Source organism: Maniola jurtina, chromosome 1 (genome assembly GCF_905333055.1).
Source record: "Maniola jurtina chromosome 1, ilManJurt1.1, whole genome shotgun sequence".
NCBI classification, from domain to species: Eukaryota; Metazoa; Arthropoda; class Insecta; order Lepidoptera; family Nymphalidae; genus Maniola; species Maniola jurtina.
In genome coordinates, this window is record NC_060029.1 from 9,066,761 (window position 1) to 9,083,056 (window position 16,296).

At 35.2% G+C, this 16,296-nt stretch overlaps 2 protein-coding genes across 2 annotated transcripts; one reads left to right on the plus strand and one right to left on the minus strand.

Annotated features, from left to right (window-relative positions):
- Positions 1 to 81: 81 nt before the first annotated feature.
- Positions 82 to 13,040, minus strand: LOC123867259 (nucleolar protein 10). Its single transcript, XM_045909240.1, has 18 exons — positions 12,642 to 13,040; positions 12,292 to 12,552; positions 11,679 to 11,819; positions 10,904 to 11,112; positions 10,129 to 10,357; positions 9,562 to 9,688; positions 8,995 to 9,163; positions 8,416 to 8,650; positions 7,521 to 7,649; positions 6,805 to 7,232; positions 4,674 to 4,824; positions 4,448 to 4,522; positions 4,045 to 4,208; positions 3,675 to 3,876; positions 3,004 to 3,179; positions 2,606 to 2,786; positions 2,001 to 2,216; positions 82 to 717 (listed from the first exon to the last, which is right to left on the minus strand). Exons 1-18 carry the CDS (start codon positions 12,705 to 12,707, stop codon positions 475 to 477), a joined length of 3,402 nt encoding a protein of 1,133 aa, XP_045765196.1. The 5' UTR covers positions 12,708 to 13,040; the 3' UTR covers positions 82 to 474.
- A 1,724-nt stretch (positions 13,041 to 14,764) lies between these two features.
- Positions 14,765 to 15,389, plus strand: LOC123864445 (M-phase phosphoprotein 6). The gene has a single exon (XM_045904872.1). It carries the CDS (start codon positions 14,899 to 14,901, stop codon positions 15,298 to 15,300), a length of 402 nt encoding a protein of 133 aa, XP_045760828.1. The 5' UTR covers positions 14,765 to 14,898; the 3' UTR covers positions 15,301 to 15,389.
- Positions 15,390 to 16,296: the final 907 nt, after the last annotated feature.

Sequence of the window (16,296 nt, forward strand, 5' to 3'; positions counted from 1 at the left end):
GATACGAGTTTTCATTCTAATGATACATAGAAACTACATAATTCTAATAATACATAAAAACGTGAAAAGGAAACAAATATAAACAATCAATAATCATATATTATAATTTAAAACAACTCTTTCATATATTATAATTTTTATCATTAATCAATTAAGCCCGATTCGAATCATTGCAGATACTAGTCGCTAAATAATGTCAAATAAATGAAGTCTTCAGACACATTGTTAACACACACGTAGCACGACTAGCTATTATATGTGTCATTTAACATATACATATGTTAACAGACTTTGTTTCATTACATGGTCTCTGTTTATTGTTGGGCTTGTGGAAACCGGAAACGTAGGGTTACGATAATGAAAATCAAACAAAAATAAATAGTAATCAATTAAATTATTACTCTATTCAAAAATATATTAATTAAGTAGTTATAATTACTATTTTTATCATTAATCATTTAAATTCGATTGGAATCATTGCAAATAATGGCACATTCCTAACGCAAATAGTACGATGAGAGTGACGGTGGCCAGCAGGCAGATGTATCGGCCCGCGATGGGGTAGTGGAAGAGCTTGGCGCGCAGCTGCAGCGACGCGGCGTACGCGAGCACCGTGCTGATGTCTTCCTGCGACGTGTCCTGGTGCAGGAAGGGCCGCACGCACAGCTCGTGCCCCACGGACTGCGTGTGACGGCACTCCTTCGTTAGACGTGCGGCCTAAACAAAAACCATTTACAATCACTTTTATAAAACTCAGGCCCGGTATTCACCTAAGCGGAGAGAAGAGATGTGTTCAGTCGACGAATCAGATTCATAATAGATGACGTGACAAAACTATCACGTCATCTTCGTTTTGCGCTTGCCATAATGACAAATGCGCAGTGCAAATGAAAGAGTACAATTCGAGATTTGTAGAAAAACTCTTGAGTGACACTTTTGCTGTCTTTATACATTCAAAATGAAAAATGGGAGACAGATAGATCTCAGAGGGATAGATAGGTACAAATTGTAACTCTCTTAACATAAAAGCATAATATCTATGTATCACTTTGCATACCTATAGTACTCTAAATAGGCTAAATCAATAATCTACGCACTTTAAGCGGAACTAAAATATAGAACGTTTTATCTCTGTCGGGTTTGAGAAGGCGGAAATGTTAATGTTATCTCATTACCACTAGTACTAGCACAATACCTACTAAAATGATAGATAACTGATAATAATTTATTATTTTGTTATTGTTTAGTCTGCGTTAAAAATAAAAATGTTTGCTAAAGCACATCTGTGTGCACTATATATACCCTGAGAGGTCCCGTGTTCGATACTCGGCTGAGTCAATTTATCCCAGTAGTCCCAATAAAGACACCGCAGTGCAAGAAAGTAGGTACGATTTTGCGTAATAGTTTAACACTTCCAGGTATTTTCTTCTCCATTGCCAGGGGTCGTGACCCCTTTCCAATGTGAAAGTGAATCTGTCTAAGTCACGAGCCATCAGTTTAACCGATTTTGACGAAAAGTATACAGATATAGCTAACGTCCTGGGGAAGGGCATAGGCTTCTTTTGGTCCCAGAAAGTCAAAGACTTCCCACGGAATTAAAAAAATGTAAATCTACATGGACTAAATAGCGGGATCAATCTACTTGATACAGAGATAGCTTGAATACTTTTAGTTCCAGAAAATTAAAGAATTCGGATTTAAAAAAAACTGAAACTTACACGGACGAAATCGCGGGGATAATTTAGCAAGTATCTACATATAGTCGTATCACAGCCCAGAGATACTTCATAGGAGTACAGCCGGTCTACGGAGACGTCTAGACAGCAATCTTGCGGGGTCAAAGGGCGAGACGGGGAAGGAATTATACCAACCAGCAGAACAAACTTTTTTTGTTTAGTCGTTCAGGTATGTAGGTGCTCCGACCATAAAGCTGACTTATCCGCAAACATCAAGGGCATCGTCTCACTGTACCTAGGTATTTACGCTGTGGTCGTACTGACCTGGATAAAAGGCACCAACACTGCAGATATCCAAAGCAATTGGTTGAGCACGCTGAGCCCCGCTATAGGCTCCGTGCCGGTGTCCACTTTGTCCAAGTCCAGCAGCCACATGACGCCCGACACCGCCCACGACATGTTCACGATGGTGAACAGGCACACGGCCGGGGCGAGGTCGTTGTTCAAGTATTTCAGCAGCTTCCGGAATTCAGCAATTTCCTAAAATGTGTAAGTATATAAGATTCATTGAAAATCTGGTTATAAAAACGGACTAAAATCTAAAAAATTCTGCACATCATATATTACCATCTTGTAAAATGTTTCTGCGAAATTTCAAAAACATCTGTTTTTACAACAACGCGCACTATTATTTTACTGTTTTGTACGATAGGTAGGTACATTTTAAAAATTAACATTTTTCTGGGTAATAAAAGCGATTGAACAATCGAAAGATACATAGGAACCTACTAGGGCATTTTGGCATATCTTGGCTTAAACAGGAAATTAGTTAAGTCTATTAGAAAATGAAAAATTCACTACTATATGCCTCATGAGAATCCAAAATAAAATATTATGTTCCTTCGTTTAATAAGGGGATCTTTACTTACTCTCATCCAATTCAATGGTGTGATGGTTCTGTTCAAGAGCCGTTCCTTCAGGAACATAAGATGCGCCTGCAGCAGCTGCGCCTGCAGGCAGTAGCTCGTGATGACGGTGGCCTGCACCATGTCGTGGATCAGCGTGCAAATTATAAGAAGAATCTTAAGCCCCAGCAACATTTCACCTGAACTAGAAAATATCATCCCATAAGTAGGTTCCTCTTCTATAGTTAGAAGATTAATAACTATCAGAATAAAATAGAAAAGTTATTCAGTGAAAATAACAAAAAAGACTAAAAAGAAAATCTAGAAAAAGATGGGATGGCAAGAAAGAAGATAAATATACTTAATCAAAATAATTCGTACAACATCTCAAATTGCAACTAAGACATTTTCACGGAACATACCTCGATTCCATCCACCTGAACATAATAGTTCCTTTTGCCATCATCAAGTTCACGGAGACCAGGGACATACACATCCACAGGACACTAAGAATAATGAAGAACCAGAGCATCCGTAACAAACGTTTGGGTTTAGCTGTGGGCGTACCTTGAGGTGCGTATGAAGACAGGAGAAATACCTGCAGAAATTAAGTTTACTTTCATCTCAGAATGCACCGTCCGCATCATTTAGGAAATAAAGGCGTCGACGTCGAATTAAAGAAACCGGTCAAGTGCGAGTCGGACTCGTGCACCGAGGGTTCCGTACTCGGGTACTATTATGCAGAAAAATAAATAAAAATCTGTTTTAGCATGTACAGGTAAAACTCTTTCATATGATACCCCACTTGGTATAGTTTTCTTACTTTAAAAATTTAAGCTCATTTTATTTATTTTTTAAATGATGTAACCACAAATTCACGGTTTTCAGATTTATTCCTTTACTTGTGCTATAAGACCTACCTACCTGCCAAACATGAGTCTATGTCAACGGGAAGTACCATATAGGTTTTCTTGACAGACACGACGGGCGGACGGACAGACAGATAGACAACAAAGTGATCCTATAAGGGCTCAGTTTTTCCTTTTGTGGTACGGAACTCTAAAAAAATATACAAAAAAAAATATTATCTTACCCTCTCCATAAGATTTTGCAGCTGTTCATTGTCAGATATTCTGAAGAGGTATAAGGCGTACAAGAACCCAGCAAAATGCAATAAACTGGGCCCAATGTATGTGAATGCAACGTTACCATAGCATACTTGCTTGTAGGCATCGTATTCAAACGACGACGTAAGCGCTAATGGTACTAGTTTATAACAAAAACCTCGGTCTCGCCTGAAAATAATAATAAATAACTACATCTTATTGAAAGTAAGCGGTGTTAACCTTGTGGTTAAGACTTTTTGGGAGATCGGTGGGATTTGGGAATCGATTAAGAAATTATCTAGCTATGGTAGTTGGTACCTACTAATCTTTTAGTTTGATAGGTAAGAGTTTATTTACCTGAAACATGCCATGTACTGTAGAATATACCCAGCAAACATAAATACTGCAACCTGTGCAGAGTGGAAATGTGAAAAACAAATTGCATATTTGGAAGAATTGGACGCATCCACTACAGGCCTTAATCCCATAACAGTGAGAAGTTTTAAATATGGAAGTAATATCTGTAATCACATAAGATGTATTAAAACAAGATCCCTGGCTACAAATCAAAACCATTTTTTATTTAAATAAATAAAGCGTGCGAATGGCACCAATTTAGGTACATTTTAGATATGAATTCATTTGTTAATGTACCCAAACTCTGACAAACATGCATAGATTTCTAAACATACACAATCGACAAGCAAGTGAAAGATCAAACTAGTTACGTAGGGACTTAGGTAGGTAGGTAGGTACTAACCTTTGATTTACAATAGTGTAAAATAGCAGATGTGCTCATATATTCAGTGTCAGGGGATTCCGTTATTTCACCAATCTGTAATGATTGCTCAATTAGGATATAATATGTACACCCGTGCCTGCTTATACCTATGCAAAATCTAAATATTAAGGGGTTATGAAACAAAGGGGAATAATCTATATACTTACCTAAGTAAAACATAAAATCAAACAAAAAATGCACTCACTTCGACACTATTGACGTCAAGGCTAGATCTAGTGGATCTCTCCATAGTTGGCTCGCCCAGCTTGTCATTGCCCAGCACATGGCTATCCAGCAGATCACTAGCTATGCATTGAAATAAAAGCTCATTAGCTACTTTATTACTCATATCTATACTTTAATTACCAAAGAGCACATTATATAAAAAGATAACTCATGTAATGTCTAAACGTTATTTTATTTATGGGCGGTATTCAAGAATAACAAAATAATTATATAGAAGATAATTATTCGCATTTCTAATACTCACTACTACCGTATGATCCATTGTCGTTTTGCATCTTCAGTTGTCTGGTACAATATTTTCAACTGTTAACCATTGACCATGACAAGTTTCTTTGTTTTAAGAATTACCCACCATTTTTTACTTTTTGCTAGATATTCTTTCCAATAAGAACTACAATAATATTTATAGAAGCTCATAGCAATGAACTGCATTTTAGTGCAGCTTCTAAATTGTTTGGTGATAGTAAAAGTTATACGAGAATTGTGCAGAGGTAAAGAACACTGATGTATGAAAATGAAAACGTAATACGTACGGTATCTATTCAAAATTTCTTTGAAATCGCAAATAGTTAACAGTAGGTATGACAAATTCTTTCCTAAAACAGTATATTTCGTACTATATTACTTTTATAATATTTTTTTACATGAATACATAAGGGTCATATTGAAATAATATGCACGTTCATGTCTTTATACTCGACCAACGGTTTGCTATTAACGTTGAACTCTGATACCCTTACATTAAAAAGATAAGGAACGAGAAAAACTGCATTGTGTGCACTAAAGTAGAGCGAGGCGTGAACCTCAATACATAGTTTCAATTGCACAATTTTGAATACATTTATCTAAGCTTGAGGTAATTTGATTAAACATTGTAAAGATATATTGAACAACATACTACATACATACATAACATTTGTAGCTCACTTTATAGTTGGTATTCTGTTCTTGTCCCAAATTATTGGGGGGCTTATGTTTTTATCGATACCTATCAATAATTTTATTATATTGGCATGATTCAGTATCGCGGATATATTGGTATTTGATGATATTAGGGTTCCATACCTCAAAAGGAAAAACGGAACCCTTATAGGATCACTTTGTTGTCTGTCTGTCCTTCCGTCCGTCCGTCGTGTCTGTCAAGAAAACCTATAGGATACTTCCCGTTGAACAAGAATCATGAAATTTGGCAGGTAGCATTAGGTAGGTAGCATAAATAAAGGAATAAATCCGAAAACCGTGAATTTGGGGTTACATCATTAAAAAAAATCAAAATGAGTTTAAATTTTCAAAGTAAGGTAATACCAAGAGGGGTATCATTATGAAAGGGCTTTACATGTAGATTCTAAAACAGATTTTTTATGTATTTTCATGCATAATAGGTAGTTTTAATTTATCATGCAAAATGTCGGAAAAAAATACCTGACTATGGAACCCTCAGTGCGCGAGTCTGACTCGTACTTGGCCGGTTTTTTAAGAGAATCGCCACAATATTGGTTGTATTGTATAGGTACGGTATACATGGTTATATCCAGATATTATTGAAATTCTATAACAGACCCACGACACGTTATTACCCCACTCAAATATTAAATTAAATTGCGTCATTAAAATTGCGCATTAATATTTTACGCAGAATTACGCAGCAGATATTTGGACTAGTAGGTATGAGCACAAAGGCAGGTGATCTCTCTATTCCCTCAGTCTCACAATCCGGCGGGACGAAAGGATAGGCACAGGGGTTTACAAACTCCACCAACTCTGGGCTGTTACAGAATATCCTAAAACTTTTGGAACCTGATTAGGAGTCGGAACCGTGTTATCCACCGATTATAATAATAATATTAAATAAGTTTTTTGCTGGTTATGTTCGGTAGGAAAAGCATTCCGAACCAGTAGTAGATGCATTTGACGGTTCAAAAGTACTTGTAATTTATATGTGAATAAAAGGTCTTTCTTTTATTTCAATATACTTTATAATATGTACTTTATCTTTGCCCAGAGCCGGATAGTGTTAACTTTAATTCGTCACAGATTAAATAAAACGAAAGGAAACAAAGAACAACAAGTATATTGCAGATATAATTTACATTTTAGGGAGTTTCTTCTTAGTTAAATACCCAGTTCTCCTAACTATCTGTTTTCTTTCTTCATGGTGCTTTTTCATTTTTTTCTGAATTTCGGATGGCTTCTTCTTATCTCTCATAGAGAACTTCATTTCCCTGTTCCCCGCGATGCCGGAAACTACTACTGAGCCTTCTTTAGCCAATCTGTCACCTAAACTCTTTTTGCTCACTTGGACGATACTTCTGATATTCGTAGTCGTAGGAGCTTTACTAAACTCGTATACTTTTTCATTTGGAACATCTTCTGCTTCGTCAGCTTGATCTTCTTTTTTGTATCGAATGATTTTGTGTTGTTTTTTAACTTCTTTCGCCCACGTTCGTTCATCATCGGAACTCTCGCTGCTAGATTCATACAACTCGCGATCAGAATCTTTGTCTTCAGTGTCCTCAGTCTAGAAGAAAACAAATAATGATAAGATTTTTTAAAACACTATTACGTGTTATTTGTACTGCATACAGTTGAAAAGTACTATTTATTAAATTATTGCCATATTTTACCATTTATGTTTCCTATGTAAGTATTTATGTTAAGATTTTTGACCTCTATCTCCACCAAGTAAAGCACTATCAGATAGAAATAGAGATGCCATGTAGAATTTTAAAACGCTGCCAATGTAAATTGAAAAAAATATGCGAAAATATGACGATGATGATGATTGAACTAATAAGTAATAACATACCTCCATAATATGCTGTACTTCCACTTTAGGTTTCTGTTTGCTACGGTCGAGCCTTGAGAGTACAGGGTTAAGTAGGCGATACTCGTCGGCCTTCTTATCCACCTCGAAGTCAGGGTTTTCAAACAGAGCCTACGAAAAGAAGAGAAAATTTAATTGCACGTAATTGAAAAGGCATGATGAAAAATACTTTGGTTGTTTATAGGGATAATGGAGTTCACGCTATTCCCAACAGCATTTTGGTCCCAATAAATAACTGAATTCAATGAGCAATCCAGTCCAATATAATAGAGATAGGGCTAATATGTCAAAAATAAATTTATTTCTTAGATTTAAGAAAATACGTTAAATCGACGTCCTCTGTTGGTTTTAAGTTTAGTTGCCATTTTAATTATCGATTAACCTAAAAAAAAAGAACCTCAAAAGTTTGTGACGTCACATTTCACTGTTTCATAAAAGCTTCTGTTCCAAGACGCGCATTACGCGTTTTGACGTTTGGAAGAGTTGATGATTTGATTAATGGACAACATCGCTATTCGCGCAATCTAACTTCCGCTCAGATATTAGTCACGAGTAACTGCATATCTGTCGCCCGACTTATGCTCGTTTTCACTGTCACTTGTTAGCCCTCTTTTGTTGTTCGCGCCGACCAAGAAAAATTGCGTGAATCGTAAAGGCTGGCGTCGACAAAGCTCGCCGAGTTGAGTCGAACCACTAATTCGCCACCTGTGTTTACTATAGAATGGCGTCGATCAGCGACGCGCCACAGTGTGCTGAATCGAATTGTACTTTCAATCAATGTTTTTCGGCTCACAACCAAAGAGTTTTCACGGGATTCTCAAAAACCTAAACGCGGACGAATTCGCGGGCATCATCTAGTACTTCATATTATGCGCACCTTAAACCTGTCGTCTTTAAGTAAATTAGCGGACTGCTTTTTCTTCCTTGTGTCACTCTCCAAAAGGCGAGACGCCAGATCGCGGTTGACTTTAGGCAAATTGTCTTCCACTTTGATCCTGGATGGTCTCTCCTGTTCGATTTTCTCTCTGATCTTGCGTTTCTTATATTCTTCAAAGGCGAACGGATCGGCGATTGATTTCGCCCTTTTATATAATCGAACATCCACAAAATATCTGAAATGAAATACTTTAAATTAGTGATAAAATAGTGGTGAAAAAGTCGGTCAGGTTCGATTCCTTTACCTTTTTGGAGTTGCGTTTTAAGTTTAAATATCACTTGCGAATGAAAACATTGTGAGGAAACTTGCTGAAAGTTGTGTGGTGGTGGCAAAGGTGTGTGAAGTCTACCCATCTGCACTTGGCAGGCATGGTGGCCTATGGTTATAAACTGCATTTACTTTTTGTCCTGCTTTGACACTTAGTGCTTGACTCATTTTACCGTCTGGTCAACTGGTATATTATATTACTTTGGCTCAAAAATACAGAAGATCATAACAATAATTACAAGTCATTATTACCCATGCATGTAAGCTCTCAGCAAGTTGGTCCCCAGCAAGTGATCTAAGCCGAGAGACTCCAGCTCTTGTTTGGTGACGAACTTGTAATCGTCGTACACGGTTTGTGAAGCCGAACTCTCCATTTCTTCCGTCAAGTTGTCGAGGAAGGCGCACCAGCGAGGCGCCGGGCCTATAATAAATCATAAAAACCTTAAAATTGTGAATTGTTGTTAAACATGTGATGTGTACCTAAGCCACAGACGATCGATATTCATATTTTTGTCGATTACCAACAAAAATCTACTAGAAGCTGACAGATTTTATTGACCATCCAAACACTGTATGTATGTATGTAGGTATGATGTATCCAAAAATTCACAATTTTTGAGATTTTTTTCCTTTATTTGTACTATTAAGACCAACTTACCTGTCAAATTTCATGATTCTAAGTCAACGGGAAGTATCCTATAGGTTTTGATTCACTTGACTTGATAGCCATGAAAGACAGACAGAATAAAGACAATCCTATAATAATGGTTCCTTTTTTAATTTGAGGTATGGGACCCTAAACACTAATTTGAGACTTACCTAATGATGGTACATAGTGAATTTGCATTTTTTGATCTTCAACTGCCATCATAGTCAAGCCTGTGTTTGGTATCACACATAAATCATTGAAATCCACAGATGATTCAATGTTTGTGTACTGCTTGCCCTGCAATAGACCAATTTATAGATAGATTTTCCTACCAAATTATTATTAGAACTTGAATAACTAGTAAGTCCCGCAGTTTAGTTTTGGGCTTTCCAATATAAGTAACTAACAACTTTAACTACAATATAACATGTCAATTAATGCAAATAAACTAATTTTTACTGTGGAAATAGTGTCTGCATTTAGTATTTGTTTGTTGTTAGTTACTCAACCATGTACATCCATACTAATATTATAAACGCTAAAGTGTATCTATCAGTCTGTTTAATCTTCAATGTCCGTCTGTTTAGCCAATTTATCATATAGCTTGCATCCTGAAGACAGTTACTTTTTATCTTAAAAGTCAAAGAGTTCCCGCAAGATATTCAAAAACATAAATCAGCGCGAAGTCGCAGGCATCGACTAATTGTTACTAAACTATTTTAATTATGTCAACTTACAGTATTTTTATCCCAGATTTTGACAACATTAGCATCCATTGAGTAAACATAATCCATCTGTTTATGGAACTCTATACACTTGATAGGGATCTCATTCATATGATCTTTTACCAGCAGAGGTTTGCTAGATCTTATGTCATACAGCAGCACATGACCTGAGGATGTACCTACTCCCATTTCCAATGCGCCGTTGAATTTTAAGGCACTTATTGCTGGCAATGTGCTATTTCTATAACATAATAAAATTACATACATATTAGAGGAAACAGTCTGCAACACAATTTGTTCAACTACATTGTTCCTCTGGTGCAATCTCTGCAAATATGGACGCAGATAATAATTATATCGGTCGACCGAACTGCTTATTTCTTAAATCCATACTATTATAAATGAGAGTATAAGTGAGAGTGTGTTTGTCCATCTGTTTGCTAACTTTTCACGGCCCACCATTTAACCAATTTTGACAAAGTTTGGTACAGAGATACAATTTGGTATGTGGTCAATATGGACATTATGTAGTAAAGTATTTGTTAAAAATATATTTAAAAAACACTAAGCACTGTCCAACTGCAGTATTAGTGCTGTTTTATACAAAATCAGTTAAATTTAATTATTGAAGTCATTTCTTGCAGAGAATATTGCTAAACAAATGTCAGTAGTTTTCAAAAGAAGATTAATAATATGGTGTGTTCACTCTGTCTCATCTTTATTTAATTTGATTTAACTTCTATATACAAAAAACTACATAATAAAAATTATAAAAAGAGATACTTACCTATATTCAGTATCCGAACAGTGTAATGCACAATCTAATATTCCCTGTCTGGACTTAGTGCGAGGGTCCCAGGCCTCCACATGGCCACTTTCAGTGCCGAACACAAGCAACCCATGCTCTTCATTCACACTGCAACAGTTTATCTCAGTTGCCTTTGTCACATATGGAGCTAGAAATTGCCCTAATTCCAAATTTAGTCTATAAACTTCCTGCAAATATGAAAATATTCTTTGTAATATTTATGTAACATGTACGTACATAGGTTCAATCAAGTCAATCCAGCTCAACGAGAATACAGATCTAGAGTGAAGACTTAAAAGGACTAAGTCTTTTGAGTTAGTGTAGGGACACTTTATTGTTATGTGCAATTCAAAGCACATAACAACAAAGTGTCTGTCTATGTAGTATAAACTAAGATAAATTAATAGACTGATTCTTAGATATAAGTTTGAGTTTAAATAATATTTTATAATAAGTATTCTAACTATACTTATGTGTTTAGTAGACACAAGCTATCATCACATCACACTATCACACTAATATTATAAAGGCGAAAGTTTGTGTGTATGTATGTATGTGTGTATGTTTGTTAATCTTTCACGCAAAAACTACTGGATGGATTTGGCTGAAATTTGAAATGGCAATAGATTATACCCTGGATTAACCCATAGGCTCCTTTTCATGCTGGAAAATTAATGAGTTCCCTAAAAACCTATATATCCACGCGTACGAAATCGCGGGCATCAGCTATTAAGTAAATACTTTAGTGACTTACATTGGAAGCTCCCACAACAATCAGATCACAAGATGGCCGATGGTATTTCATGTCTCTTCCAAAGTGAGGCACTCTGAGACGGTAATGCCGGCCGTGCCCCACGTGGAACTCCACATAGCGATCACATTGTAAAAATACTATCTGAAAAATAAAAAATGACAAAAATTAAGGATACAATGTATTTTAATATAATCATACATAATTCCTAATAACCTTTAAAATAAAATCTTCCCTATAAACAAAGACTTGCAAAGCTTTGACTTAGCATTCTTAAAAGCAGGTGAGAAAAAGGTGATCTAATTGAAACATACACAATACTAAATGACTATTATAATGTTTCAAATTTTGAGAGCATGTTTCTGAGAAACAGCAATGCTAGACTAAGGTGACATGATATGAAGCTTCAATATAAATAATTTTCATCGTCAAATCCATTAAAATACTTACTGACCAACAGAGTTATTCATATATGTAATAAATTGCCCAAGGATGTGGTTATGTTAAGCTTTATTAACCAATTCAAGAATAGACTGGACAAACATTTGGAAAACTCGAAGCACTTCTGATATAGACACATCAGCGAAAGCTAATAATAAAATTATTAGATACTTGCCTTTGTATAATCATCACTTAGAATTTCAAATGTTACAACTTCTGAATCTAGACACCTTTCGAATTTAAGTGACAAATTGTTCACATCAAAACATTTTATTCTAGGTTTATAAATTCCTGTGGCCATGATGTACTGTCCATCTTTAGACACCCGTAAACTAGTACTAACGCCTGGCATATCAAACTCCTGAATAAGTTCAATTCTCCGTCTGAGATCCACATTTTTCTTCAAAAGAGCACGTTTCTTTCTTTCTGTTAACCACTAAAATTAATAGTAAATATTTATTATTTAGTGCTTTTTACATTAATAACAGAAAAATTGGCTAACGAATAGAGTTACTTGTAACTTACCTCAGGTAGAGCCTTTCCGGCACTGAGATTGTAGATTTTAACATTATCTATTTCTGATACTTGCATCGTATTTTTATGGTTGAACTTTTAGACAATTTATTACAGTCTTAAATTCAATATCCAAACCAAATCTTAGACGCTATGAACAATTATTTGGTTATAATTAAAATCATCGTTCTTGTAAACCTAGTGAACGATCTCTGATCGTCTGTCGATATGAAAGTAATAAACTATGTTAAAGTTAATTTCTCGCTAGATCTTCAATTTCATGTATTTAATTCAAATAGATATCACTAGTCATATCAAAACACTAAGTAAATGTAATAATGTGGTGATTTATAAATGAAATTTGAAAACACAAACACCAAAACACGCCGCCGCGCGGGCGCCAAAGAATATGTACTAAAGAGTTGCGGTTTTTTTTTACTATATTTATTAGAGCTGTAGCGAACCGTATGTATTCGTTACTGAGTAACGGGTGCGCCATCTAGTACCGAGTACCGAATCGTTACTCACAAATGCATCTCGTTACTCGCACTTTTCGTCGTATGACCGTTCCTATGGTTCCTACACTGTTTCGGTTCACGTAAGTACCGTAGATACGTGTATTGAAACGTTTGCTAACCGTATGTTTTACGCGCAGGCGCGCTCATTCGGTGAATTTAGATGTTTGTTTAGTTTATTGTTAAAATTTTAAAAACGTATGATTCTGTTATGGTATCGTTCAAATAACCATATGAGCTTAATATTGACACAGTTATTTGGAAATTACAGACAGATACTCTAATTTTATGTAATAGTATAGATATTTAACATAAGCTCAAGCCCAAGGTTAAAATTTTTAATATTTTAGTAGATTCCGTCAACTGTTCATTTGTAGTTCTACACTTATTAAATCAAACTAAATTGAGAATAACTTAAACACACGTCTGGTTCAAAATACGGAAAAGTGAGAAATTGCACCTTACGCAGCTTTGTATGCAATGTAGACCTAAGTATGTTTTCTACAAATTACGAATGTTGCGATGCGGACGCCGCGACTTCATACTGTCGTACGCAATACGACTCGATTCGTTCATCTTACGTGGTATCAAAAGTAACGAGTAACGATACGAAAGTAACGAGTACTAATTGTTATAGTAACGAATGCATACGGGTACGCTCGTTTTCGTTACTTTTACACCTCTAATATTTATCGGCTCTGGATTTAAGTTACGGTTACGGACGCCGAAACACAGAAAGCAGATCAAGTTTGATAAAGTTGCCGTATACTTCAGATTGAGATTGCCGTGTTTATAAATAAAAATCATTTAATTGCCGTAAGCAATACGGCAATTTCATGATTTTTATTTTTAAGAAATTAATTCCAGTATCGACTATTCTCACAAATTAGTCAATATTAGAATTAATTTCTTAAAATTGAACCTTTTCAAGTAAATATTTTTATATAAACCTGTGAGGATGATACTGCCATTGTCGCAATTAAAATACCCATAAGCCTACGTTGTCGCATTAGTTTACAAACTGCGAATAACCAAATTAAATTTGATTTCGCGGGCAGGCCCGTCGCTTCCACCTTAACGTAGTGATTGCATACTCTTTGAAAAAAGATTGGACGAATAAAGTAAGGCTATCGATATAATAGATACGTCCATGAGTAAGGCAGCATTGAATTCATGACACTGTAATTTTAAACTACAAGGCTTAAAAGGGCTAGAATCCAGAACCGTAAAACTAGTTAATAAAAAAAAAGAATAAAGTAAGAAAAATTAAAAAGATAACCGTAGTGATTACATACTCTTTGAAGATAACCTAAAAAATAAAATTGAAAAGTTAAATCATTTAAAAGTATTAAGGACTTCGTCTGTGATGGCGTTTGCTGGCGCGCGTGCTGTGCTTGTTTGGAGTGTTTTTTTTGTTAAGAGTGGCTGGTTTTTGTGTTAGTTGGTGTTTTTTGGTGGTGGAACTGACTGAGAAGCGCTCTAAAGGGGCGCCGCGCGTATGTCGGCGGGCGCCGGCGCAGACGGAGTCCATACTTGTATAAATTCAATAACTTGAAAATATCTACAAACTTGACATTGGCTAATCAGAGTAAAGCCAGATTTAAAGAAAAAAAAAAAAAAGTATTAAACACAAAATGAATTTTTCAATAGGTTAATTTTAATTTGGATTCTTTGGAAAGTTGTAAAAACTGAATTAATTATTATAAGTAAAAGTAATTAGATCTTTCTCCTCGAATCTAAGAATTAGTAAAATTATGGCAGCCAGAAAAAAACTACAGCTACCCAAATCGGTTTTGGATATGAAATTTATGAAGAAAACAAAGGAAAGGCTTGAAAAAGAATTGGAAAACACTCTTGGCCATGAGGATTTGTACTCGAATATAATTACTAATGAAATGCGGCATGCTACTGGAAATTTTATTTCTGAATCAAGTTTTATTTTTTGCGAGGACCTGATAGAAGGTAGACTATCTTTCAAAGGCATGAACCCTGAAATAGAGAGGTTAATGGAATCTGAAAATAAACAGAATGATTGCGAAGGTGAAATGCAAAAGGACATTTCTGACGAGATTTTGGCTAAAAAGATGAACAGTTTCAACAAAAGAAAAAGACCATCAAGTCCAAGCAAATATAATGTACCTAAGAAAAGGAAATGAAATGAAATGAAATAAGATAAGAAAATAAAATGTGATAACAAATGTACAGCTTAAATTAATACATAGAATATTAATGTTTGAAAATTTAATTGTTTATTATTTAACCAGTTAACCATCCCATCCTTCATGCACATGGTGTACTTATGTTTAATTACTGGTTGACTTTAATTATTAAAATGTAATCTTAATCATGTTTAATTTAGTTTAAAACATTTGGTAATTGCCATTTGGCGTAATTTTTTCTTTTCATTGCTACTACATCGCAAATTTGTTTTAACTGTAGTAAACTCACAGTATCACACTCTTTGTTTTTCAAGTTTCTAAGTTTACTATGTTACTTCATCGCGGCTGGCAATCCGGATAATCGCGAGTCAAGTCTATATATGACAGGTGAAGTCCGCTGGAGGGCTACAAGTAAACAAATTTATAACAATCAACCAATTTTATTAGTTACAGTTTCAAGACATTATAAACAGGATTTTTAAAGTACATTATATTTCGTCAGTCATATTATATTAGTATTAACATAAATAAGTACAGGTATCAGCAAACAATCTTACTATCTACTACACAATACACATGTGCTATGCATTTTATAAATCTGTTTGTTGGTTTTCCTTTCATCACTCCTTTACCCAACCAAGCAAGATTCATGTGATTTTTTGCATGGATTGCAATATAGTTGAAGACCCGGAGAGTGACATAGACATACATTTTTCCCTGAAAAATCAGAGTTCTAACAGGATACAAATTCTCATACAAATAAATAAAATAAAATGAAGACTTCAGGGATAGAGCATTCTGTCCATTTTAGTCAATTTCATAGGTAAGATTACAGTTAAATGCAATATTGATCTCTAAGAAACTTTAGATATGGATAATTTTATTATTTGTTTAACCAGTCTGGACGTGTCAATACAAGCGATTTGAGTAGATCAATGGTAAAGACATACAACATTGGCAAAAGTTTGTATGTTTGTTACTTGGTCACGCAAG